At 57.9% G+C, this 23,733-nt stretch overlaps 1 protein-coding gene across 17 annotated transcripts in view; it reads right to left on the reverse strand.

Annotated features, from left to right (window-relative positions):
- Positions 1-23,733, reverse strand: part of HSPG2 (heparan sulfate proteoglycan 2) — a 108,593-nt gene that overhangs the window by 46,161 nt on the left and 38,699 nt on the right. For 8 of the 17 annotated variants that reach the window (XM_021095481.1, XM_021095494.1, XM_021095488.1 and 5 more), the window contains exons 4-36: positions 19,096-19,205; positions 18,935-18,993; positions 18,469-18,629; positions 17,292-17,342; positions 16,751-16,879; positions 16,244-16,507; positions 16,047-16,166; positions 13,878-14,009; positions 13,593-13,737; positions 13,345-13,496; positions 13,101-13,247; positions 11,084-11,247; positions 10,388-10,567; positions 10,099-10,295; positions 9,849-9,996; positions 8,854-8,981; positions 8,477-8,563; positions 8,330-8,388; positions 8,098-8,165; positions 6,938-7,099; positions 6,644-6,820; positions 6,328-6,507; positions 6,103-6,221; positions 5,359-5,470; positions 5,070-5,183; positions 4,860-4,987; positions 4,433-4,519; positions 3,674-3,723; positions 3,261-3,358; positions 2,806-2,946; positions 2,257-2,448; positions 832-870; positions 189-290 (exon numbers count right to left, since the gene is read on the reverse strand). In XM_021095481.1, the coding sequence (XP_020951140.1) occupies positions 189-290; positions 832-870; positions 2,257-2,448; positions 2,806-2,946; positions 3,261-3,358; positions 3,674-3,723; positions 4,433-4,519; positions 4,860-4,987; positions 5,070-5,183; positions 5,359-5,470; positions 6,103-6,221; positions 6,328-6,507; positions 6,644-6,820; positions 6,938-7,099; positions 8,098-8,165; positions 8,330-8,388; positions 8,477-8,563; positions 8,854-8,981; positions 9,849-9,996; positions 10,099-10,295; positions 10,388-10,567; positions 11,084-11,247; positions 13,101-13,247; positions 13,345-13,496; positions 13,593-13,737; positions 13,878-14,009; positions 16,047-16,166; positions 16,244-16,507; positions 16,751-16,879; positions 17,292-17,342; positions 18,469-18,629; positions 18,935-18,993; positions 19,096-19,205 (4,202 nt within the window). The remainder of the gene's footprint in view (positions 1-188; positions 291-831; positions 871-2,256; positions 2,449-2,805; positions 2,947-3,260; positions 3,359-3,673; positions 3,724-4,432; positions 4,520-4,859; positions 4,988-5,069; positions 5,184-5,358; positions 5,471-6,102; positions 6,222-6,327; positions 6,508-6,643; positions 6,821-6,937; positions 7,100-8,097; positions 8,166-8,329; positions 8,389-8,476; positions 8,564-8,853; positions 8,982-9,848; positions 9,997-10,098; positions 10,296-10,387; positions 10,568-11,083; positions 11,248-13,100; positions 13,248-13,344; positions 13,497-13,592; positions 13,738-13,877; positions 14,010-16,046; positions 16,167-16,243; positions 16,508-16,750; positions 16,880-17,291; positions 17,343-18,468; positions 18,630-18,934; positions 18,994-19,095; positions 19,206-23,733) is intronic. The other 9 variants (XM_021095496.1, XM_021095495.1, XM_021095491.1 and 6 more) reach the window with 6 other exon arrangements.

Consider the following 23,733-nt stretch of genomic DNA (forward strand, 5'->3'; position numbering starts at 1 on the left):
CCATTCATGTTTCTGGAATGTTTCCCAAGGGCAACACTGGAGTGGTGTGGCCATCAGGCTGGGGCCTGACCTCCGGGAAAATGACCCAGCAAGGCCAGGGCCTCAGCTCAAAGCTCTGTGGACTCTGCTCTCTGGTTTCCTCCCTTGGGCTCTAGACCCAGCCTGTCCCTGGCCGGGCCTTGAGTTACCTGTGATAGCCGCTGTACCCGGCCCTTGCCCCGTGGGGGCCCCGGGATCCTCCCAGCTGCCACAGCTGCCCGCAACTGCTCCTCTGAGAGGGATGTGCGGTTCTGATGGGCAGAGGGCACAGGGCGGCTCAGACCCCCCCAAGGCTAGAGCCCTGGAGAGTGTCCCCCTCCCCATGGATACGGTGGCCAGAAAGGCCCACACTGTGGGGAGAAAGATGCATGCTCCCCTCTCCAGGCTGGCACGCAGGTGTTAACTCCCGCCACGGGGGGTGATACACACACAGAAGGTTAACAGGGCTGCTTGGGAGGCAGCGCAGGGGTAACCTGGTGGGCCAGGTACAGTCATGTGGTTTAGCATCAAGTTAGTTTTCCTGCTGCCTGGACCAGCCCTCTGGCACAGCCGGTTGGCACAGGGACCAGACCACACAGCAGATGAGGCACATACCGCCACTGGCTTTAACTCTGGCCATCACAGGGCGTGGGCACAGCAGTGTCCTGAGCATAGGCCATCAGGCCCAACCTGAGGCCGTGCAGACCCACACTGCCTGGGACGCTGGGCATCTCCCCATGTGGACTGAGGGCATCCAAGAACACACCGTGCCCATGCCATGTCAGTTTCACAGCACTCAGATGGCACGCCTACCTGGTGAGCCCGTCGCATCCGCGTAAAATAGGCCTTCCTCTGCAGGGTACAGGGAAATGCCGGGGTAGGGGGGAGGCAGAGAGAGAGAGAGCGGTCTGGGAGCTGCAGGGCAGGGGGGAGGCGGACACAGCAAACAGGGAAAGAGGAACCCGAGAAGGGAGAAGGCAGCAGAAGGCAGCCTGCCCTGGGAGGAAGCTGGGATACTTGGGTCTGCCCAGGAGCAGGGACAGGGCAGCCTTGGAGATCCCCCTCCTAGGTGTCCCTGACCTCCCTGGGGCCATGGGCATGGGGACACATCTGTCTGAACACCGGCCTCGGCCAGTAGGGGACTGCTGGACTACGACCCACTATCCCTGGGTGCTGCCAGCTGGGCCTCGACGGCTCATGGGACACATGTGGGTGGTCGCCTGGAGTCCACCCAAGGACACCACCACAACACACCATCACCATCGCTCCATCACCTCTGCCCTAGACCATGACTCTGGAGGAACAAAGACGTGTCCAGCTCTGACTAGTGCAATATTTAAGGGTAGCCTCTGACCCGGATTTGAATCCCAGCCTTGCCACCTTCAGGCTGTGGAGCCCAGGCAAGTTACCTAAGCTCTTTCACCTGTTTCCTCACTTCAGAAATACAGCCGTGGTTGTGATTTATGACACACAAAAGCGCTTGGAACCGTGCCTAGTGCAGCGTTAAGAGCTCAATAAATATGATCTATAATCAGAATGATATTTTTTTGGTCTTTTGTCTTTTTAGGGCCGCACATGTGGCATATGGAGGTTCCCAGGCTAGGGGTCTAATTGGAGCTACAGCTGCCGGCCCACACCACAGCCACAGCAACGCAGGATCCGAGGCACGTCTGCGACCTACACCACAGCTCATGGCAAAGCCGGATCCTCAACCCACTGAACAAGGCCAGGGATCAAACCCACGATCTCATGGTTCCTAGTTGGATTCGTTTCCGCTGCGCCACCACGGGAACTCCTATAATCAGAATGATTATTGGCCTGACACCGTGCACAGGGCGGATGGCAGAGAGGAGTGAATTCTGAGTGAGCAAATGAAGGCAACTGAAACTGTCTCACGTGTCCTGTGCTTCCCAGGACTCGGCCAGGACCTGACCACCTGCATGAAAGCTAATAATCATGGACGTGAACAGGTGAGCACTTGTTAGACGCCAGGCTTGGGCTCTAATCCTCCGAGCAGCCCTGGAGCTGAGGTTTATCCAAGGGAAACTTGCTGGGAAGCGACACAGCTGGGTTTAGATCAAGGCCCATCTGACCCAAAGGCTGCGTGCTTAACCATGACACAGCTGACGATCTCGGGTCAACTCATGTTTGAGTCCCCACTGGCCCCAGGGCTCAGCAGGGGCCTGGCTCAGAGCTGGCGCTCAGGGAGGGCCTGGCAGGCCCTGCTGCGTGTCACACCTTGTCTCCCTGGTATGTCTCCGGCAGCTGCCAGTAGAAGGACTCATGGCCAAGGTTGGCGAAGTTGCCAAAAGAAAGCTGGGCACCCTCGGGCACAGGTTCCACGGTGAAGCCTCCTGTCAGGCGGCTGTTCCGCTGTGGGTTCACCAGGGCAAAGCCTTGGAAGTCCCCAGGCGCAAAGCGGGTGGAGATCTGGCAGCAGAAGGAGGAGGGGGGTCAGTCTGGGCGCTGGGCATGCGCCTTGGTGGGGGAGGGGCACGGGAGGGCATTAGAGTGGGTGATGGGGGGCTGCAAGATCAGGGCTAGGACAGAAATAATGGGTGAATGGAGAGGACGTGGGGGGGCTGGGGTCACGGGAGGGCATTAGGGTAGGAGGGTGAGGGTTGCTGGGATCTGTGCTTCCACGGGCAGTAACGGAGGCATAGGGATGTGTGTCCCCTTAAGCAAGGGGACGCCGCTGGGCCAGGCTTCTCACTTGCCTCTGTGATGACCCCTGTGATGACTTAGGAGAGGCGGGGGTGGGGGTGGGGGTGGGACCTGGGATCTTACCAGGTGGCGCGTGTAGGAGGAGCTGGAGCACTGCTGGGTGACGCCCATGCAGAAGCAGGGCAGGCAGCCATCCGGGTTGCTGGCACTCAGATAGAAGTGGTGGGGCCGGCAATGGCTGCAGGTGAGGCCCTCCACCTGGGCCTGAAGGATGGATAGAAAGGTGGGTGCAGGGAGCTTGGATGGGTCTCTTGCACCTCCAGCAGCCTTTGAAGCCAGCCTTGAGGCCTCTTCCAGCAGTTCTGGGGAGGTCCTGCCGTCCCCATGCTTAGGCCCCAGCTCCCATCAGATGCTGCCAGAATTCCCACAAGGCCCCCGAGCAGTGAGACGGGGGTGAGGCCCGAGAGGAAGGGTGGCGGGGGCATAGGGGCAGCTCTGAGGGTGTGGTGAGAGGCAAGGCCAGGCAACCACTGGGGCCGCAATTCAGGGTGGTGTGGAGGGCAGGGGTTTGGACTGACCTTGCACTGACATTGTCCAGCAGCGTCGCACTGGTTGCTGATGCTGCCCTGGGGGTCACAGCTACAGCTGATCGGCTCTGGCACTTGGCCGTCGTCTCCTGAGGTAGAGGGACACCACAGATGGAACCCCAAACCTGCCACCCATCATCCCCATTTCCACCACCCTCTGGGCATTTAACTGGCCCCCTGAGAGAGGAAGTGCTTGTTCCCGAACCCCTACCAGGTGTGGGCATGATACACACTCCTAGCAGCCCTTGGGTGGGTAGGCCTTTTACTCGCCCCATTTTACAAATAAAGAAGCTGAGGCTCAGAAAGGTAAAGTCACTTGCCCCAGGCTGAAGGAGAACAAAGGCTCTGTCCTAGCTTCACCCCTGGGGTAGCCAGATCCCAAAAGCCTCCCCAAGCCTACTCACTGCGGCAGGGCTGGCCCTGGCTGGGGTTGCCATGGTAACCTGGGGCACACCTGCGGTGAGAGAAAGCACGGGATGATGGGGCCAGAACCGCAGAATCCTGGATTGTGCTGGGGGCCCCATAGTGGACTCGATGACCTCAGAGTGTTGGAAGGAACCAATCAGCCTCACTCACCCATTTCACAGATGGGAAAACAGGTGGGAGAAGAAGGGCAGGCACATGCCCTAGGCCAGAAAGTCAGTGAGTCAGGCCAGTCAGGCCTTGAACCTAGGACTTTCAGCAAGGATGAGGGGTTTTCTGGCAAGACTGGCTTGGCCAGGGCAGGAGGTGTTGGGGGCTGGAAGTGAACTACAGGCCTAGACTTTTTTTTTGTGCTTTTTTAGGGCTGCACCCGTGGCCTATGAAAGTTCCCAGGCTAGGGGTCGAATTGGCCTACACCACAGCCAGAGCAATGCAGGATCCAAGCTGAGTCTGTGACCTACATCACAGCTCATGGCAATGCCGAATCCCCAACACACCGAACGAGGCTAGGGATCGAACCTGCATCCTCATGGATCTTGTCAGGTTCGTTAACCACTGAGTCACGAAGGGAACTCCAGGCCTAGATTCCTGACTCCAGGCTAAAGATTTAGGCTCTCAGGGAGGGGAGCTGATTGTTTCTGGGATGCTGTGTAAGGGAGAGGGGGAGGCCTCTGGTCGCACTTGGTCGGGAGGGCTGGGCCCCTCCTGCACGCTCCCCACCTGGCCCGCCCCCGCCTCACCTCTCACAGTGTCGCCCACTGTGGCCTGGGGAACACGCATCGCAGGTGGGGTGGCCGTCTGTGTCCAGAAAGCAAGTGTGGGTGGCTCTGTGGGTGGGAGGAGCAAATTGGAGGGTCAGCAGCCCTTCAGGACCGGGGAAGAGGGAGAAGAGGGGCATCATGGGATTGAACGTGATGAACTGAGAGCTCCACGGCATCGACTCATTCTCACACAGGGGCCAAGTGGGGAATAACATCAACCCCATTTCACAGATGAGAAAGTGGAGGCCCAGAGAGGGAAGTGTCTCTTATACAGGGTGACACACCGGGGAAGGGGTGAGGCCAGGATTTAACCACTGCCTCTCCAAAGGGCCTGGGAGGAAGGGAACCTCGGACAGGAGAGTGGATGTTTCAGGAAAGGGCAGGTTTAGGCAGGGACTGGACGCACTGGCCAGCAGCAGGGGCTCCGTGGCATGGGCATGGCTGGCAGTCCTGTGGCGTCCCACGCTGAGCGTCCCCGTAATATCCTGGCTGGCACTGCTCACACCGGGGGCCCTCCGTGTGGTGCTGGCAGCCCTGGAAGGGAGATCATGGGTTGAGGCTGGGCCTCTGGAGACCACGGATCCTGGGAGTAGGAAGGAAGGAGGGTGGGACTCACCTGGCAGGCACCTGTTTCGGGCTCACAGACCTCTGTGTGGCCATGGCAGCTGCAGCGTTCGCAGGTGCCCAGGTAGAGGCCACTGGGCATCCGTGTGTAGCCGGTATCACAGTCCTGGGGGCAGGAAGACGCGGTGGGAAGGGCTTCCTCAGCAGGGCCCCTTCTGGGTAGGGACCACTGGATGGCGGGGCGGGGGTGGGCCTGGGGAGCTGGGACACCTAAACAAGGAGGAGCCAGGGAGCTCCATGGAGGGAGCTGGCAGGACAGGTGGGTGGAGCCCAGGGCTCACCTGGCAGGATGGGCCACGGTACCCAGGTGGGCAGGTACACTGCTCCACTTCCAGTGCAGGGTCCTGGCCGGTGTCCTCGGGCACAGCCACGTCCATGCTGATGCCAGAGACCCTGGGTGTGGCAAGACCCCATTACGAACGGGTATTTGCACCATGCCAGGCATTCCGGAGACCCACACTGTCTTGCTGCGATGCTGGGGCCCCATCCAGCCCCTTGTTCGGGTGTCCACCCTTCAGCTGCTACCAGGACTGTGGCGAGTGGCTTATTCCTGCACCTTTTTCCAGAGAACCAGCCTTCCTGGCCAGGAGACGTCACACCACCCCACTCCCTTGGGGTGACCAATGACAGGCTCACTCAGGGTACAAAGGCCCCTCTGCCTCAAGTCGGATGACTCTGTGGGGCTCCGTGGGGATGATACCGAGGCTGGTCTTTACCTGGAAACTTACACTTCCTTGCCTGGTCCTCCCCCTCCTGTGACCCTCCCTCTCTCCCAGGTTCTCCTTGTGAGCCCTGCGCACCCAAACCCCGTCTTAGGCTTTGCTTCTAGGGAACCCAACCTGAGACAAGCGCTGTGAGGGACCAACTGTCATAATCTCCACCTTACAGATGTGGAAAAGGAGGCCCCCAAAAGCTGCAGAGCTGGTAGGTAAGTGGCAGAGCTGGCGGTCTGGCAGCACCACATCACATGGCTTAGCCTGGAGCTGCCCCCAAACCCCCTCCAGTCCTGCCCCAGCCCCAGACACCTGCTCTCAGCTGGCCGCTGGGTGTAGGATGCCTGGATCAGGAGCGTGTCGATGCCCGCCAGTGCCATCAGCAGGTGCTCCCGCGTGGCCGGCTGCCCATCAGGCCGTTGCCAAGCTTGCTGCCAAGGAGAGGACATGTGGGCTGCCATCCCTGTCATCCTGACACTCTGGAGCAGGGGGCCTGCCTGCCTTCCCCCAGAGGTCTCCCAGGACAGTGTTGCTCACCTCCCGGAAGGGCACGGTGAAGGTGCTGGGCTGGCCGGGGCTCGGCTCCTGGGAGGTATGATGCTCTAAGATGATGTTATTGCCCTGCAGGACCACCAACGGCTGCCCGTGCAGGGGCACAGAGCCAGGCTGGGGCCGCTGGGTCACTGTGAAGCGCAGCTCTCCGCCATAGGAGGTCACCTGGGACACAGGTGGACAGGCGCTCAGCTGGGGCCCCCATGGACGGGCCCTGCCACTGCTCTGGCCGTCTCCTCTGCCTCTTCTCCAAAGGCACCAGGCTGCCTGGACCTCCTTTCTCTTCCCACCCCCTGCCCACCTTGTCCCCCAGGAAGCGTGAAGGGAGGCTCCAGAAGTAGGGTCCCGACAGGAGGCTGTGAAAGGAGGAGAAGGCCAGCTCCCCGGGCGTGGGTGATGAGATGCCCTCGCTGGTGGTGTGGGTGCCCGCGGCGTTGGTCAGGCTGAACTGAGCGGGCTCTTCAGAGGCCCCAAGCACCTGGGACGGGGAGAAGAAGCCAGGATGTGGGCCATGGCCTGAGACTGGCCAGTGGTCCACTCAGCCCTGGGCTTGGTGGTCCTGCCAGTCTGCCCCAACCCCGCCTCGCATGGGTACCTGAGCGCGGCTCCAGGAGGAGCTGGTGCACTGGCGACTGACGCCCATGCAGAAGCACTTGAGGCAGCCGTCGGGGTTGCGGGCGCTCAGGTGGAAAGAGCCGGCGACACACTCGTTGCACAGGCGCCCCACCACGTTGTTCTGCAGGCACAGAGCTGGGAGCTGCAGGGTGGCCCATGGGAGGGGCTGCCTGGAGCTTCCGGTCTAATCCACCCATATTCTAGATGGGAACCCAAGGTTAGAGGGAGCCGGGGAAAGGGCGCAGGTAGGAGGGGTGGCCACCGTGTGAACAGAATTCCCAATTAATGGGAGGGTTTTTTGGCTGCTCTGTGGCATATGGAGTTCCCGGGCCAGAGATCATTCTGAGCCACAGTTGCAGCAATGCAGGATTCTTAACCCACTGTGCAGGGCCAGGGATCGAACCTGTGCCCTGGCGCTGCAGAGATGCTGCTGATCCCATTGCACCACAGCAGGAACTCCCATATTAATGGGATTTTATACAACCAAATCTTTTGCTCTTTTCTCTTTGGCTGCTAGGGGGCTCACAAATAAATTTAGGTTTGAAAGCTATTACTTGGTTAAAGTAATTACTGGTACTATTTATGGAGTGTTTCATGCACTGTCCTGGTTTCTATTCAACCACTCTACTCCAATCTAGTAACTCCTCTGAGTCCCTTGAGAGGTCTATGATGGTTCCATGCTTCACTCGAGGAAACTGAAGCTCGGGATGGAAAATGATTTACACCAGGTTACTCGGCTCATCAGCTCTTTCTTCTGCAGATACCTGCTGGTCCCATCCTCAATGCAAATGATTTCCCTCCTCTGAGCCCCATCTCCTCACCTCTTGGCTGGAGCTGCTAACAGCTACAGCATTGTGTCAATGCGAGAATGAAAGCACGGTTGAAGCGAAGGTACAGAAAGATACAACGGTTGCACAAAGAATGACTAGTGTAAGGTCACCTGCCTCCCCAAGCTCCCTGCTGCCAGGCCGCCTCTCATGAGGGGGAAGACTAGTCGGCCAGGCCCATCAGCCTGCAGCCAGGCCACCAGTCACTGGCGAAAGAGCTACGGAGAGGATGGAGATGAAGCCTTCTTCCTTCCTCTCGGGGCTGTGTTCTGGGACCCAAGGCCCCCGGGGTCGGGGAGGGGAGGGCACGAACCTTACAGCGGCAGGCCTCCCCAGAGGTCCCCGTGCTGCCTCGCTCATCACAGCGCACAATCTGCTGGTCTGGAGACACAAAGAGGGTGTTGGCTGGGAAGGCGGGAATGGTGGACATGATCAGGACCGAGAGGGCGGCTCCCCAGGGGTCATGCGGTTTGTGCTGGGCTTGGGGATTGGCGCCCCACGGGCAGCCTGGGGACGTGCCAGGGGATGGTGGCTGCAATACTCACTGGTGGGCCTGCACTTTCCGCCTGGCTGGATGGGGTTGCCCTCGTATCCGGGGGCACAGCTGGGGGAGGGAGAAGGTTGTCAGCCGCGCTCCGGTGCCCCCACCCATGAGGGCCCCTTTTCCCTGGCTCCTGCCCGCTCGCCCTCACCTCTCACAGCGGCGGCCTGTGTAGCCTGGGGCACATGCATCACACGTGGCTTGGCCATCCGTGTCCAGGAAGCAGGTGTCTGAGAATCTGGGGGTATCAAGTGGACAGGACATGGGGCAGGGCTGCGAAGATGGGCCAGGCCAGGACTTACAGTTCCACCTGCTCATGACCTGCTGCCCCACAGCAACACTAGGAAGGCAGATGGGCCCATTGTATGGAAAAGGAAACAGGCCCTGGAGGTCAAGGGGCCTGGAATGATTTCATGACCAGGAGAAGATGTGAACCCAGCTCTCCCACCTCCCTGCCCAGAGCGTGCCCTGGGCCGCTGCACCGCCCCCTCCCCAGCCCTGTCTGCCCCATCCTGAGCTGGGTCTGACCTGCGGGAAGCGTCGATGTATGGGCAAGGGCAGGGCCGGCAGGCCGTGGCCGTGCCCTTGGTGGCATCGCCAAAGAAGCCGGCCTTGCATTTGTTGCACTGTGGCCCCTCTGTGTTGTGCTGGCAATTCTGGGAGGAAGGGGAGGGAGTGGTTCAGGTTCTAAGGAGCAGCCCTCTCCCCCAGCATAGGGCACACCAGACCAGATGGATTCCTTGAGGGTGGGCCTTTGAGGCTGTCTAGACCAGCCTCCCTATCGTGCTGGAATTACCTCACAGTTGTTTTGTTTTGTTTTATTTTTTTGGCCATGGCATGCAGTGGCTCGATGTGGGCCCATAGTTCCCACACCAGGAACTGAACTCAGGCCACAGTGGTGACAGTGCCAAATCCTAACCCTTAGACCACCAGGGAACACTCAGCCCACTGCTCGGCAGAGAAGGGAACATCCAGCTCCATCCTGACGGGGAATTCATCATCTTATATGGTAGCCCCTCCCATAGAAGGTTCCAAAGGCCTGCTTTGTATTGACCTAAACCCATATTCCTTTCCAGTCTGCACCCACTGGCCAGTTCTGCCCTCTGCAGGCCATTCCTTCTACCCCCTGACAGCACTTCAGGAATCTGGAGGTAATAGTTCTCCCTGCTTGATCCTTCTCTCCTGTCAGCTCCACAATCTCAGCCCCCTTCACCATTCCTAAAAAGCAGTGTATGATTTATAGGATCCTTCCCCTTATGGCAGCTCTGCTAAGGGCTATGCTTTATACAATACTCTCCAGGAATGGTCTGACCAGGGTGGAAGAAAGTAAGAGCTTCACCTCCCTCATCTAGACATAATGTCTCTATTAATGCATCCAGAGGTCATGATCGTTTGTGTGGCAGCCATGGCGGTCATTCTGAAGGCTTATGTTAAGCTTGTGGGTGCAAGGAAGCCTCAGCCTGGACCTCCTACCCTGCCCCTGGCCCTTAGCCAGTGTCCAAGTGTCAGTTGGCATGACTCACCAAGCAGTGGCCATACACAGGGTCACAAGAACTGGCGTGGCCATTGCAGCTGCAGCCAGAGCAGGTGCCCAGGTAGGGCCCACCAGGCACCCGGGTGAAGTGGGCATCACAGCTCTCACAGGATAAGCCGGAATAGCCAATGGGGCATCTGTGGGGACAGGACAGTGGCTGCAGGAACCATGAGGCCTTGCTGTCTCTCCCCTATCTTTGCCAGGGTCTCTGTGGTACGTAGCCCTGCCGGGTCAGGCACCTGCACTCCTCTACGCTGTGGGCACGGCCGTGGCTGGTGGCGTAGGTGACAGTGGTATCCATGGAGATGTCACTCAGCCCCACACTGGCCATCTTGGCATTGTACACTGTCTGGATGAGCACAGCTTCCAGGCTCTGAAGCACCTGCAGCATCTCTGCCCGCTGTACGGGCCGGCCAGACTCATGGACCCAGTGCTCCTGGGTGTGGACAAAGGCAGGGGTCATGTGTCAGCGCTTGCCCAGCCTGTACCCCCTGCACCCCCAGCCCCAAGGACTCAGGCCCCACACACCTCAGAGAACTGGACCTGGCGCTGGTTCAGAGTACCAGGCTGTGTGGGTGTGTGGCCTCGGGAGAGCAGGCGATGCCCGGCGCCCACAAGGACCACGTCCGGCCGCTGCACCGGCTCCAGCGTGCCACGCGCCAGCTCATAGCGCACCTTGTAGTGCAGGAAGCCACCGTAGGAGTCCACCTGGCCGAGACAGGGCAGATTAGGGCTGGGCAGCCATGGGCACGCTTGTCACCCACCGTGTGACCAGCCGTCCCTCTTCTCTGTCACTCTGTGCAGCTGGTGTTCACTGTGTGCCTGGCACAGAACTGGGCACAGGGAAGTAGAAATGGGTGGGACTTGGGCTCTGCTTGGGGGTGCTCAGTCTGATACAGGGGAGGAGTCTGATAATGCTGTTCGAAGGTGCCCAGGGCAGCCAGAGGAGGGGCACTGACTCCACTCAGGCGTGGGGTTGGGAGGGGGGAGTTGCCAGGGAGGGCTTCCCAAAGGCTGAGTGGGCATTCCTCCTGCCTTGATTCTGGTGGGCAGAGACCCTGCCCTGAATGAATGAGGCGCTGCCACGGGGGCTGCCCTGGGGTATGATGACCCCTCTCCCAAAGCAGAGACGGCCCTGTTGCCCTCCAGCATTAGAGGGAGGTTCTGGGCATGTGCGGAGGGGCTCGCCCCCTCCCCATCCAGGGTGGCAGCCCAGCCCCTCACCTTGTTGCCCAGGAACTGTTCAGGCAAAGCCCAGAAGGAGTCGTGGACCAGGAAGCGTCGGGACAGGTCGACCAGTTGGAACTCCTGCAGGGCAGCGTCGATCTGCAGCTGGGTGGAGGAGAGCGGCGGCATGCCGGGCTGCGAGGGCATCGTCACGTTCACGCCTGGGTGGCAAGGGGGAAGGGTGAGGGCATGTGCGTGCCTGCCTGAGGGGCAGCCACCTTGAGGGGCAGCAACCCAGAGACATGGGAAAGTTCTGGGAGAAATGTGATTTAGAGAGATTGTCAGTCTCTCTCCCAAAGTCAAGCAAAAGTCTTTCCTCCTGAAGTTCTGCAGCAGCAGTTCCCAAAGCATGCTCTGGGAAAAGGCAATGCTGCAGAATGACTGGTTGGGAACCATTTGGAATCCCCAAGGTCAAAGAAAGGTCAAGGGGATTCTATGCAGCAGGACTTCTCAGAGCCTTTGCTTTACCAATAGATCCATGGATTGTCAGGGTTGGAACAGCCCTCATGGGGCAGCAGAGAGCTACAGAGGGCTGAAGAATGGGTGCCCAAAATCTGGTTCCACCACCCTCCAGATGTGTGAGTCTGGACAAAGCCTCTGTACACGTTCTCTCTCTTTTTTTGGCTGTGCCTGTGGCATACAGAATTTTCTTGGCCAGGGATCAAACCCACGTCAGAGCAGTGACCCAAGCTGCTGCAGTGACAATGCCTGATTCTTAAGCTGCTGTGCCACATGAGAACTCTTTATCTGTAAAATGGGGCTAATAGTGGCTTGCCTCACAGGGCTACTAGGAAGCTAAAATTAGCAAACTGATATCAAATGCTTAAAACAGAGCGTGGCATTGCTGTGGCTGGGGCATAGGCCGGCAGCTGTAGCTCTGATTCGACTGCTAGCCTGGGAACTTTCACATGCCCAAGGGTGGCCCTAAGAACAACAATGACAATAAAAACCAACCAGAGTGTGGCGCAAAGGAAGTGCTCGGAAATTGGTTAGCTGTTCACGCATATGGGAATTCTCTCTACGGCCTCCTCCCAAATCTCAAGGGCAGCACCAACCATCCAAGAGAACTTTCTGTGATGATGGAAAGGTTCTTGAAGTCAGGTCCACCTGACGTCTGGGCTCATGAGGTTCTGCCTCTCAGAGGGGAGAACCGAGCCCAACTGTCTGCCTCTGTGTTCAGGAAAAAAGGCCCAGAGAAGCCAAGAGTCTTGAAGCCACACAGGCAGCAATTGGTGCAATGGTCAGCTTCATGCTAAGAAGATGCCAAAGCCTGGGTTCTTACGATCTGGGGTCCCTGGTACCTCTCTGTCTCTCAGGATGAGGATGACAAGGGCAGGTGAGGAGGGGGAGGATGACGTTACGGAGTATTTACCGGGCACTTACAACAGACCAAGCATTATTCTTTTATTTATTTATATATTGTTCTTTTTGGCCACCCTGAGGCATATGGAGCTCCCAAGCCAGGAACCAGATCTAAGCCACAGTTTGGACTGAAGCCACAGCTGTGATGATGCCGGATCTGTAACCCACCATGCTGGGCCAGGGATCAAACCTGCATCCCAGTGCACCCAAGAAGCCGCTGATCCCGTTGAGCCACAACGGGAACTCCCCAAGGACTATTCTGAGTGGCTTATGCGTACTAATCCATTAAGTCCTTATCACAACCCAGGTAGTTATTATTGCATCCCCATTTTGTAGATGAGAAAAATGAGACACAAGACAGTAACTTGACCAAGAGCACACAAGCAGTAAGGTTCTGAATCAGGATTTGAATCCAGAAACTGGCTCCAGAGCCCATTCTCATCATCACCTAATTCGGGCAAATAGAGACGGTGGCTTTTCCTTAAAAAGTTTATTTTCCCCCGAAATGCTCTTCTTACAGAGCTCAGCCTTTCTTTAGCTGCCCTACGTCCCTCCCTGAACCTGGCCCTGCCTGTCCAGGGCGTGCTGCTCTCCCGTATCTGCCCTCTAAGCCCACTGGAGCCTGAAGCCTGCCTCCCATCCACCGACTCACCCTTGAAGTCATTGGGCTGGTCAAAGCGCAGCCGGATCTTGTCTCGGAAGCGGCGGCTGCTCTGGCACACGTTGGTGACACCAAAGCAGAAGCAGGGCAGGCAGGAGGCACTTTGCTCCAGGTAGAAGTGCCCATCAGGGCAAGGACCTGCTGGGCGGCATGGGAGTGGGCTGCAGCAGCGGGTCCCAGCCAGGTAGCCTTGGCTCCAACGCCACCCCTGGGCCCACTCGCCCGTCAGCCGTACCTCGCTGCGGGATGAGCTCCAGGACCCCATCAGGGATGCCGAACACCATGCCGCGGGCGTTCATGGCCTCACAGGTGTAGGCCCCTTGGTCTGCCTCCTTCACGTCACGAATGATCAGTGTGCCGCGGCCTCCCTCACTGGTCACTGTCACCCTGGTGGGCCCCAAGACACAGGTGAGGTCAGGCCTGGGCCACGGGCCCCGCCGCCTCTCCCACATCCCTCGCCCCCACCCCGGGCCAGAGCTGCACCTGGGATGAGAGGGGATGTGGCCCCAGTTGAGTCTCCAGTTGATGATCGGGGTGGGGACGCCGATGGCCACACAGGTGAAGGTCACTGTTTGGCCCCGGGAAGCCTGGATTGACTCCTGGGGAGGGGTCACCACCTGGGGAGGCACTGGGAGACGGGAGCAGGAGTGAGGGGTGGCGTGAGGCACAAAGGGAGGGAGGAGGGGAGCAGCTCCGAGGAGCCAGGCGGGAGGAGAGACTGTGGGGAGGGGCCCGGGCCCAGAGCTCGCCCCCCAGCTCCCCGCTCACTGCAGCCAAACTCGTCGCTGCGGTCCGGGCAGTCACTCTCCTCATCACAGTGGAAGCTGGCCGGGATGCATGTGTTTGTGGATACACAGCGGAACTGCGTGGGCCCGCATACGTCCTCGGGGCGCTTGACGGCTGGGGACAGAGCCAGGTGGTGTGGGCAGCAGACACTGCCTTCAGGGAGGACCACCTCCATTGCCTACCTATGCCCAACAGCCTGCCCTGGCCATCTTCACCAGGTGTCCCCAGCATCATTCTCTCATCTTATCCCCATGACAACACAGCTGCCTGGACCAGGCCCAGACACTGCTGCCGTGACACTGCCCACAATGTCATGGTCACCAGTCAGCCATCAAAAAGCCATCACTCACTCTGTTTCCCAAAACAGAGTTATATCTGGCATGTCGGTCACTCGGCTCCCCCCACATTCAGCCATGAGAGAAGCACAAGACCCCTGGTCAAAGGCATGGCCTGAGTGGCCAGCATCTCTGGACACCAAGTAACACCTAGGCAGTTCTCTCTGCTGGAGAGGACTTGCAAGGGCCTGCTGGCCCAGCCTCGCTGCTCTGTACCTTCTAAACGGTCCAGGAGTAGCACCTGACCAGAGGCTTGGAGTTGGCCGGGCCCCAGGGCTGGGCCCCAGCCAGGCATCTCTAGTGGATGGTAACTGACATTCTTCAGGGAGACTGAGCTTGAGACAAACACACAGGCGGGAAAGAAAGGGCACAGTGGTGCAGGAGCAGAGGCCACCCGTCCACCAAGAAGGGACAAGGGCAGGCAGGAGGCAGCCACCTACTGACCCCCCGCCAGGGGCTTCTGTGCCAACACCTCCCAGCCTCCAAAGCCATTCAGCTTTCACGTTCTCTGTTCTCTGCTCTGTCCACAAGCACTTGGCCTTCCTTAGACTATTCCCCACAGAGGCCTCCGAGAAGGGCTTTTCAACTAAACCCATCAATTACTTCTCCTGCTGAAGGGGCCGTGTTGTCAGGCAAGCTTAGGGCCACAGAAGGGCATCGTCAAACTCTGCCTGTCTGCAGCACAACGCTCCTCTCTCCAGGGTTTGCCGCAGAGCAGGGAAGGTGAGGGAAGGCAAGGAGGAGAAGCTGGAGTAGCAAACACCAGGAATGTCAGCTTGCACTCAGACATGTGACCCAGGATCACGGAGAAATGGTTAAAGGATCATCCTCAGTCTTGGACTAACAAGGCCCAGGCTTTGTCACATAGGACAGGACACAAGATGCTACCTGATGTGGGCTCTGACTCTCCAGTCTCACCCACTTAACTGTCACGTTGTCTGTAATGGGAATTAGGTGGATGGAGGTCAGATGGATGGATGGGCAATGGGTAGATGGATGGCTGGACAGATGAATAGGAGGTGAGAAAGATATTGGCTATAGGAATGGCCGGCTGGCTGGAGAACTGGAAAGATGGACAATGCATGGATGGATGATGAGTGGGTAGATGAAGAGATGGATGGGAGGAAGGATGGTGGACAAATGGATTGATGGACAACAGATGGGATTCATGATAGAATGGATGGTGAGATGAACTGGAGGAAGGATGCTGGATAGACAGGTAGATAGACCAATGAAGAACTTTGCAAATAAACAACGGATGGATGGCTAGTTGGATGAATGGGTGGGTGGATAGATGGATGGAAGGGAGGAAGGATGTTTGACAGGTGGATGGATGGAGAGATGGACAATGGATGGTTGAATGGTTACATGGATGGTTGAATGGTTACATGAATGGTTGAATGGTTACATGGATAAAAGCTAGGCAGAGGGAGGAACAAATAACTCAGAACCAGCTCTAGATGAAAAACTTCTAGGCCCATAAGGGGAAAGCTTTGAGTCAGGCATATATCAAAGACCCCATCATCAAGGGACCCTGGTGTATCAAGCCCACTTGTATGACACCCACACAAGCATAAATAACAAATAGAAGATCAATGGTAACAAAATGAAGAAGTAAGGAGTCATTAACCATGAGGAGTCTAGCTATACTGCTTGCTGCAAAGGCCAGCTCCGAGTCAAAGAGACGCTTAAAGTTTGCCCCCAGGGTCCTCCCACTCAGCCAGGGACAGCAAACAAACCTGCCTGAGCAGGGTGGGGGCTAGGAGAGCTAGGCCTGCGTGAGATCGGGGCCCTGGGTGGACCTGGGGACACTTACGGCAGTCAGCCTCATCGGTGCGGTCCTCACAGTCAAAGTCGCCATCACAGCGCCACAGCTTGAGGGCACAGTGTCCATTTCCACAGGGGAACTCATTGGGCTCACAGGGCGGGGCGGGGCCTGGGGGGACAGGGCACGGTTCAGCCAGTGGCCCTCGGTGGGTCTCCCCCACCCCCGTGGTCCTGCCCGGCCCTCACCGCAATCCAGCTCATCACTGCCGTCCCTGCAGTCCTCCTGCCCATCACAGACGTAGTCCTTGGGGATGCAGTGCCCACTGCGGCATGTGGCCTCGTGAGGCCCACAGGGCGCAGCCTTGTCTGGACTGGGGAACAGAGCCTGGGGAGCAGGGGTGGCTGGTAGCTGCCGAGCAGTGGCTGCCTCCGGCTCAGGTGGTGATGGCGGTAACGGCGGTGTCTCTGCCAGTGTGGGTGGCAGGGAGCTGAGCACTGGGACCGGCTCCTCTGTGGACAGAGCCCGCTTGGTGTTGGCAGGAAGGGGTGGCTCCTCACCCCTTTCCTCCTTCCCCCCTTCCCCCATTCCCCAGGGCCTGACCTGTTATCACCCCTCCTGTATCCCTGCCTACCTCCTTCAGACTCCTTTGCCTGCAGCAAACCCTCCCAGGCCCAGGCTGACTTGGAGGTCCAGGCATACTCCGGCCCTCCCCTGGCCTCTGGAGGCCGCCGTGTCCCCACACAGCCCCTCACCACAATCAAGTTCATCAGACATGTCCCTGCAGTCAGGCCTCCGGTCACATCGATACTCCAGGGCCACACACTCATTGTACCGGTGGCAGGCGAACTCGGCCTCAGTGCAGACTCTTGAGAACTGGGGCACTGTGGGGGTGGGAGGGAGTCAGAGACGCCGGCGGGAGGAAGATGTCACGGGCAGCACAGGCACGGCAGGGCTGGGAGGGGGCTTTGGTGTCCCGTGTCAGGCTGCGTGGTTTCTAGCAGACTCAGCAAAGGCAGAGAGCAATGGAGGACACATCCACAGCACACGTGGGACATGTGGCAGTGATCTTCCCCAGCCCTTATTAGACTCCGTACACAGTTGACATGCCACACACTACACAACCACTGCAACACACACATGCAGGCCACAACTAGGCCGAGCAAGGATGAAGAGGAAGGGGAGGAGGGGTGGCTTGGGGCTGGGCCCAGCCATCTTGCCCTCATCCTTCCTTCTCTTTCATCCATTAACTTCTCAAGTTATCAGGCTCAGCCTGGGTCTGGCTTCCACTCTCACCTGGTGTCACTGCAGCCGCCACAGCGGCCAGTGGGGGCGGGGGTGTCTGTGCTGGAAAGGAAGGTGTGATCAGCAGCCGGCCCACCTGGGACCTGGGAGCTGTGGGCTGCAGGGCTGAGTCAGGCCCATCCCACCATCCCTAGCCAGGAGGACTCATTGGAAAGTGGGGAAAAGAGGACTGGACACTCAACAATCTTTAGATCTGGGCCTGGGATGCCAAAGAACAAATTTGATCTTTGGACACATTAATTAAGCCATTATGTGCAAAACAAGGGAGGTGAGAGTTTCATCATCATCATTATTATTTTTGATAGGGTTGCATCACGGTAGGGATGCAGTTTGTTCAGCTCTGGGTTCCACTGAGTCAGGGATGGTGACATGCTGGAGCCTTCCTAGAGAGAGAGGACTGAGACGAGACTGAGGTAGGCTGGGAACTGGACCTAGCCTGGGAGGAATGAACTGGGACTGTTTGGTCTGGAGAAGAAAACACTCAGGGAGTTGAAATAGGAGACAGAGGGTGCAGTGAAAAGAAAGCTGGGTCGACTGAGAGTATGAAGGCCAAGGCTGTGCATCCAACCGGGGTGTGACTTGGGGCCAGTTTCACATTCTCTCTGAGGTGTGTTTCTCACCTCATCCCGTCACAGGTTCTGGCAAGACCAGCACAGATGCCGGGTTTGGTTTAAATTCTGGCTCTTCCGCTATCTCTGTGTGTGGATTTGGACAAGTCATTTTGCCTCGCTGGGCCTTAGGCTCCTCACCTCTAAAAAGGGAGAAATAATATCCACTTCCTCGGAATTATTGTGAAGACTGAACGGGAGACTGAAGCCTTGCATCCAGTCAGCACTCAGTAAACAATGGCTGGTTATTACTTAACACAAGTGTTTGGGACCCGAAAGCATCATGTGAAGAAAGGAATGATTACCTACTGTGATGGAGAGAGGTCAACAGAGAGGAGCAGAAATGGGGTCTGATGGGTACATGTGAGAGGAAACAGATTACACTCCACCCGAGCAAGTTGCATAAAGACTGATGGGGCAGACTTGTAGGGTAGAGAGCTCCCTGTCCCTAGTGGTGTGCAAGGCCAAGCTGGGAGAGACCATGATGGGGACACCGAAAGGGGCCCCACACGAGTCTGAGAAACTAGAGGAGGTGACCCCCAGTTCCAGGATGGGCTCACCTGTGCCCAGGCGTCGGAACTGGAACCCCTGGGGAGAGGTGACGTAGGAGGCAATGGAGCCGCTGGAGATGACAGCGTGCAGCACCTCCTGAATCTGAGCCCCATCGGCGTTCCCTTCGGAGCCCACGTCCAGCTCCACGAAGACCCAGCTGTCTAGCTCCCTAGGAATGGGCGTGGGCCGGGCAGCAGGGTAAGGACAATACCAGTGGTCTCATCTCCTCCCTGGGGCCCCTGCCTGCCTGAGGCTCAGGCCAGATCTCTTGACTCTCCCCATCTCCCCGACTCCTGGACAAGTCTGTACCCCACACACGGCAAGTTAAGGTCCAAAGAGTCCCCCTACCAAGAATTTCCATCAACAGAGGTTCAGCCTGTCAGGCCTCTCCTGCCTCCCACCCCAGACACCGGGCTTCTTCCCGCCCTGGTCCGTCCCCCACCACCCCCGCCCCTGCTCGGGAGCTCTACTCACTTGATGAACACCACGCTGACAACCTGGTCTCCGGGAATCTTCAGGTACTCTGACTCCAGCTGGAAAGGGACACAGCACCATCAGCCTGCAGGTCCCTTTGCCCGATCTTCAGTCCCACCCTGCCACCCGGGTAGGGATTCCCCAGTGCCCCTTCACCTCACCGTATCTACCACGGCCTCAGACACCTCTCGGAATGCCTCGGAGCCTGCATCCTCCAGCTGAGGGCTGTAGTCGATGGAGTGAGTGAAATTTACCAGGGCTCGGAAATAAACTGCAGAAAGTGGGGAGGCAGGAGGGGGTTTGTCATGGTGAGGGGCCCAGCCTGGCAGGTGGTGGCCTAGGCAGTGGGCCAGTGGGTGGAAACGGGGAGATGGGCCCCGGAGGCCTTTCACTGCGGCTGACACCTGTGTGCCCTCAGCTATGTCCAGCACTGCCTGTAGGAGCACAGGCTGCAGTTGGTCCTGGTAGGCCTGCCCAGGGGTCAAAGTCAAGGCCCCGCCCTTGTGTGAGAGGCTTCAACGAACAGGGAAAATAGCCCGATCCAGACACCAAGTGATTGTGCAGAAGGGGAGATCCCCCATCAGCTCAGAGGAAGGCTGAGTAGGAAGGGGTGGTTTCCAGGGGAGGCGGGCCCAGCACAGAAATTACTCCAGAGTGACTGCGGCATGCTTCCCATTGTTTGTGCCCGTTCCTACCCATCACTCAGGGCTCAGCTCAGCCATCACCTCCTCTAAGAAGACCGCCTGAACTGCCCTCCTTTCCCAGTCCTGGCTGGGTAGAGACTCCTCCTCTGGGCACCTTCAGCGCCCTGGCTTCTCCCATAAGAGGACCTTCTGCCCCATGTGGCATAAATCCTGCCTGGTTATACACAGCCTATGAAACCTCGTCATAAATATCGTGGGTTCTGAGGTCGGCCACGCCTTGGACACGGACCGCCCCTTTCCGAGCATCTGTTTCCCTTTTGGTGAAATGCGGAAATTAATTACGTTGACAGCACTGGGTGCTGTGGGAATAAATGATATCATGCTTACACGCCCATCTCTCTGTGCACTAAGATGCAGGCCTGGTGCGGAGCAAGTGCTAGGCCGTCGGAAGCTGTTGGCATCTTTCTCTCTCTACCGCTAGACCATAAACTTGACGTGGGGAAACCTGGATCTCCTACACCCCTCAACCCCAAGGGCTTGCACAGTGCCTGGCACACAGTAGGTGCCTAATAAGTGGTGGCGGAATACATTCATAGCAGGTTGGTATGAGCATACCCTTATAACTATTGTTTGCTAAGCACCTACTATATACATTTTATGCACATTAAATCTCATAATGTTGATAAGTTCATAATAGAAATTACAAATATGAATTACTATGAGTTGCAAATGAATCACATGTATGTACACACACACATACACAGTGCTTAGATCCGAGTCTGCCACATAGAAGATGCTGAATCAAGCCACACCACACACACCCCCAAGCATTTCTTGAGCACCTATTATGTACAATATTTTTTTTATGCATTAATTCTTAGAATGTTCATGAATTAACGTGTAAATTACAAATACTGAGTTAAAATGAGTGACAAATGAGTTTAAAATGCGTACAAAGTGCTTAGAACAGAGCCTGGCAGCTAGGAGGAGCAAAATAAGATGAGCTCTTACTAGATGAGAGGCAGTAGACATTAGTGGGTACAAGCTCAGCCTCTGGTGCACAACTGCCACTTACAATTAAAATAACTTAAAATTTCCTTGTGACCTTAAAGAAAGTTACCTAATCTCTCTGAGTCTGTTTCCTCATCAATAAAAGGGGACAAGAGGAATGCTCACCCCAGGGGCTATTGCAAGCCTTCTCATGAAAGAAGCTAATGCATGTAAAATGCTTTTAACAGTAGCTGCTGCACACTAGGGGCTGCATGAGTTAACCGTAAGTATTATCTTTTTTTTTTTTTTTTTTTTTTGTCTTTTTGCCATTTCTTGGGCTGCTCCTGCGGCATATGGAGGTTCCCAGGCTAGGGGTCAAATCGGGGCTGTAGCCACTGGCCTACACCAGAGACACAGCAATGCAATATCGGAGCCGCGTCTGTGACCTACATCACAGCTCACGGAAACGCTGGATCCTTAACCCACTGAGCAAGGCCAGGGATTGAACCCACAACCTCATGGTTCCTAGTCGGATTCATTGACCACTGAGCCACGAAGGGAACTCCGTGGTTATTATCTTTTGTCTTTAAGACAAACTGGAGGGATGGATTTGGTTTTATTTCTTCCCATCTGAGAGAGGCATTCATTGCTTTAACAAATCTATATTGAAAGTCTTTACTGCGCTGAGTGGTGTTCTAGGGGCAGGGGATACGGCAGTGAACTCCATCAGTGATCGTTCCTGTCTCAGGGAGATCACTTTCTAGAGGGAGGAGAGAGGCAGTAAGACAAATGAGCAAGGAATCTAAGGACGACGGGGAACAGAGGGCTGGGGGAGCGGGCCCGCTGGGGTGGGGGGAGGTGGCTGCTTTTCCAGGAAGGCTTCTCCTGAGGGGATGCTTGAAGGCAGCCAGTGCCCCAGTGAGGCACTGGGTGGCATCTGGGACAAGAGCACTGCAGGCAGAGGGAACAGCAGCTGCAAAATCCCTGAGGGAGAAGTGGGCTTGCAGAAGTGACAGATGACCAGCGTGCTGGTCCCGGAGCAGGGAGTGGCACTGGCTGGGCCTGTCCTCCCTCCCCTTCACTCTGTCAGGCCTACAGGTGCACAGGCCCTGCCAGCCAGTGCCCTCCCCTTCTGTGGCTCGGTGGGCAAGCCCTGGGGGGGCCGGGACAGGGCAGCGGAGCGAGCTGCCGGGGTGAACTCCTGCACTGAGAGAGGGTACTTTTTGAGAGCAGCACTGCCTGCTCTGAACTGTGGGAACCGTGCTGGGCTGGGCTCCTGGGTGCCGGGCGGGGTAGTGTGGGCTGGAGCATGAGGGCCGCGAGCCTGGCCACAGAGGCCCCTTGTGAGCCGGCACAGAGGCCCATTGAGAGGCCCCCACCCCGGCCCTGGCCTCAGCTCCATGGCCCAGCGCGAGTGAGGAGGCCAGGCGTCTGCCCAGGAATGTGCCCGCTGCCAGGGCAGGGGGCAGGGGCCCCACAAAGCCCCTTTCTACTAGGGCCTGGGAAGGGCACGGACCCTCCAGCCTGATACCCCCCCACAACGCCCCTTCTCCCAGACCAGGGGCAGGTCAGGGTGAGCGCCCTCCCTCTTCTGCCCAGAGCTGCGGCAGAAGGTGAGGCCTTGTCTGTTTCAGGAACCAGCCCCAGAGCTGAGGGTGCCGAAGGGGAGCAATGCGGACCAGGGCCGGGTGTGCTCCTGGGTGCCTGACTGGTCAGCCCTCTCCAGGCTGGCCCTCATCTGACCCCATCTGGAGAGCTCACTTGGAGCCAGAGGCTTCAGGGACGGGAGGCCCTGAGCTGCCTGGCACCCTGAATGGGGTGGGGACGCCCACTTGATCACCCCGTCGGTGAGTTGGCTACCCTACCTACTCTTGATACCGTCCCTGCGCGACAGAATTCCTCCCCAACACACCTGGGCCCCCGATCCCCAGCCAGTCCCCCGATGTCCCCTGGGTACGCTCAGGATCAGCCAGGCCCGAGGTGGATACAAGTCACCTCCAGACTCCAAGGCCTTTTTCCCGAGGGGAGGGCTGCACCCCTTCCGCCTAACCAGCACCCCGGGGGAGAACACCAGGGGTGCAGCCCGCTATGCTTAGACTGCGGGCTCAGATGGGGCCTGGCTGCCTCTGGGCTGGGGCGGAGGAGAGGGCGGGCCAGCTGGGGCAGGGTGGGGGCTGGCCTGGCCCCAGATCCCGCAGGGATGTGTCTCTGAACCTCAAGTGTGGCCAAGTGCAGACTGGAGAGGAACAGAAGAGGAAGGAGAAAGGAGAGGAAGAGCCGGGAGAGAGGGTGCGGAGCGGGAGAGGACAGCGAGTCCCCACTTACTGAGAGGAGGCTCCTCATCGGGCTCCGAGACCATCCCACCAGCCACGAGAGGGCAGCCCGGGGGTGGCCGGGGGTCTGCGGAGTGGAGCAGCAGGGAGAGAGGCAGGGAGGAGCAGAGACAGCAGGGAGGTAGAGAGAACCACAGGGAGAGACAGAGGAGGGTGGGGAATGACGGAGACACAGAGAGATGGAGACAGTCACAGAGATGGAGACAGAGACACAGGGATGGAGACACAGAGAGAAGGTGGAGGGGAGAGTGTGAGAGAGAAAAGACGAGACAAAGGCATAGGGAGAGAGGGAAAGAGAGACATGCAAGCAGAGATGGCGAGTCCAAGAGACAGAGGGAGAAAGGCAGAATAAGACAGGAGGATGAGGCGCAGAGAGGACAGACACGCGGAGCAGGAGAGAGACAACCTAAGGCGAGGGCGGGGTGGGGGGAGCAGGAGAGGCATGGGGACAGGTGTCAGCAGGACAGACAAGAGCAGAACAAAGAGATAGTCAGAAGATGGAAAGAAAATGGGTGAGGAGTGGTGGGCAGGGGTCCCAAGCTAGGGGAGGCAGAGCCAGGGCTGTGTGTGTGGGGGGGGGGTACTGGCCTATGGGGGGGTGGGACAGCGCTGGGACAGAGCTAAGGGGAGCCACAGCCCTGCCTGAGGGAAGAGGAGAGGGAGGAGCCATGTCGGGGGCTGCATTCCAGGGTCTGGGGTTGGGTCAGACGGGGGCAGCCCCCTCATGGTCAGGATGGCCCTAGTTTACTCGAGTAAGGCGAGAACTGCCCTTGGGCAAGGCTGACACAGGCACAATGACCCTGGGAATCAGGGAGATGTATCTGTTGCCTCC

Source organism: Sus scrofa, chromosome 6, assembly GCF_000003025.6.
Source record: "Sus scrofa isolate TJ Tabasco breed Duroc chromosome 6, Sscrofa11.1, whole genome shotgun sequence".
NCBI lineage: Eukaryota > Metazoa > Chordata > Mammalia > Artiodactyla > Suidae > Sus > Sus scrofa.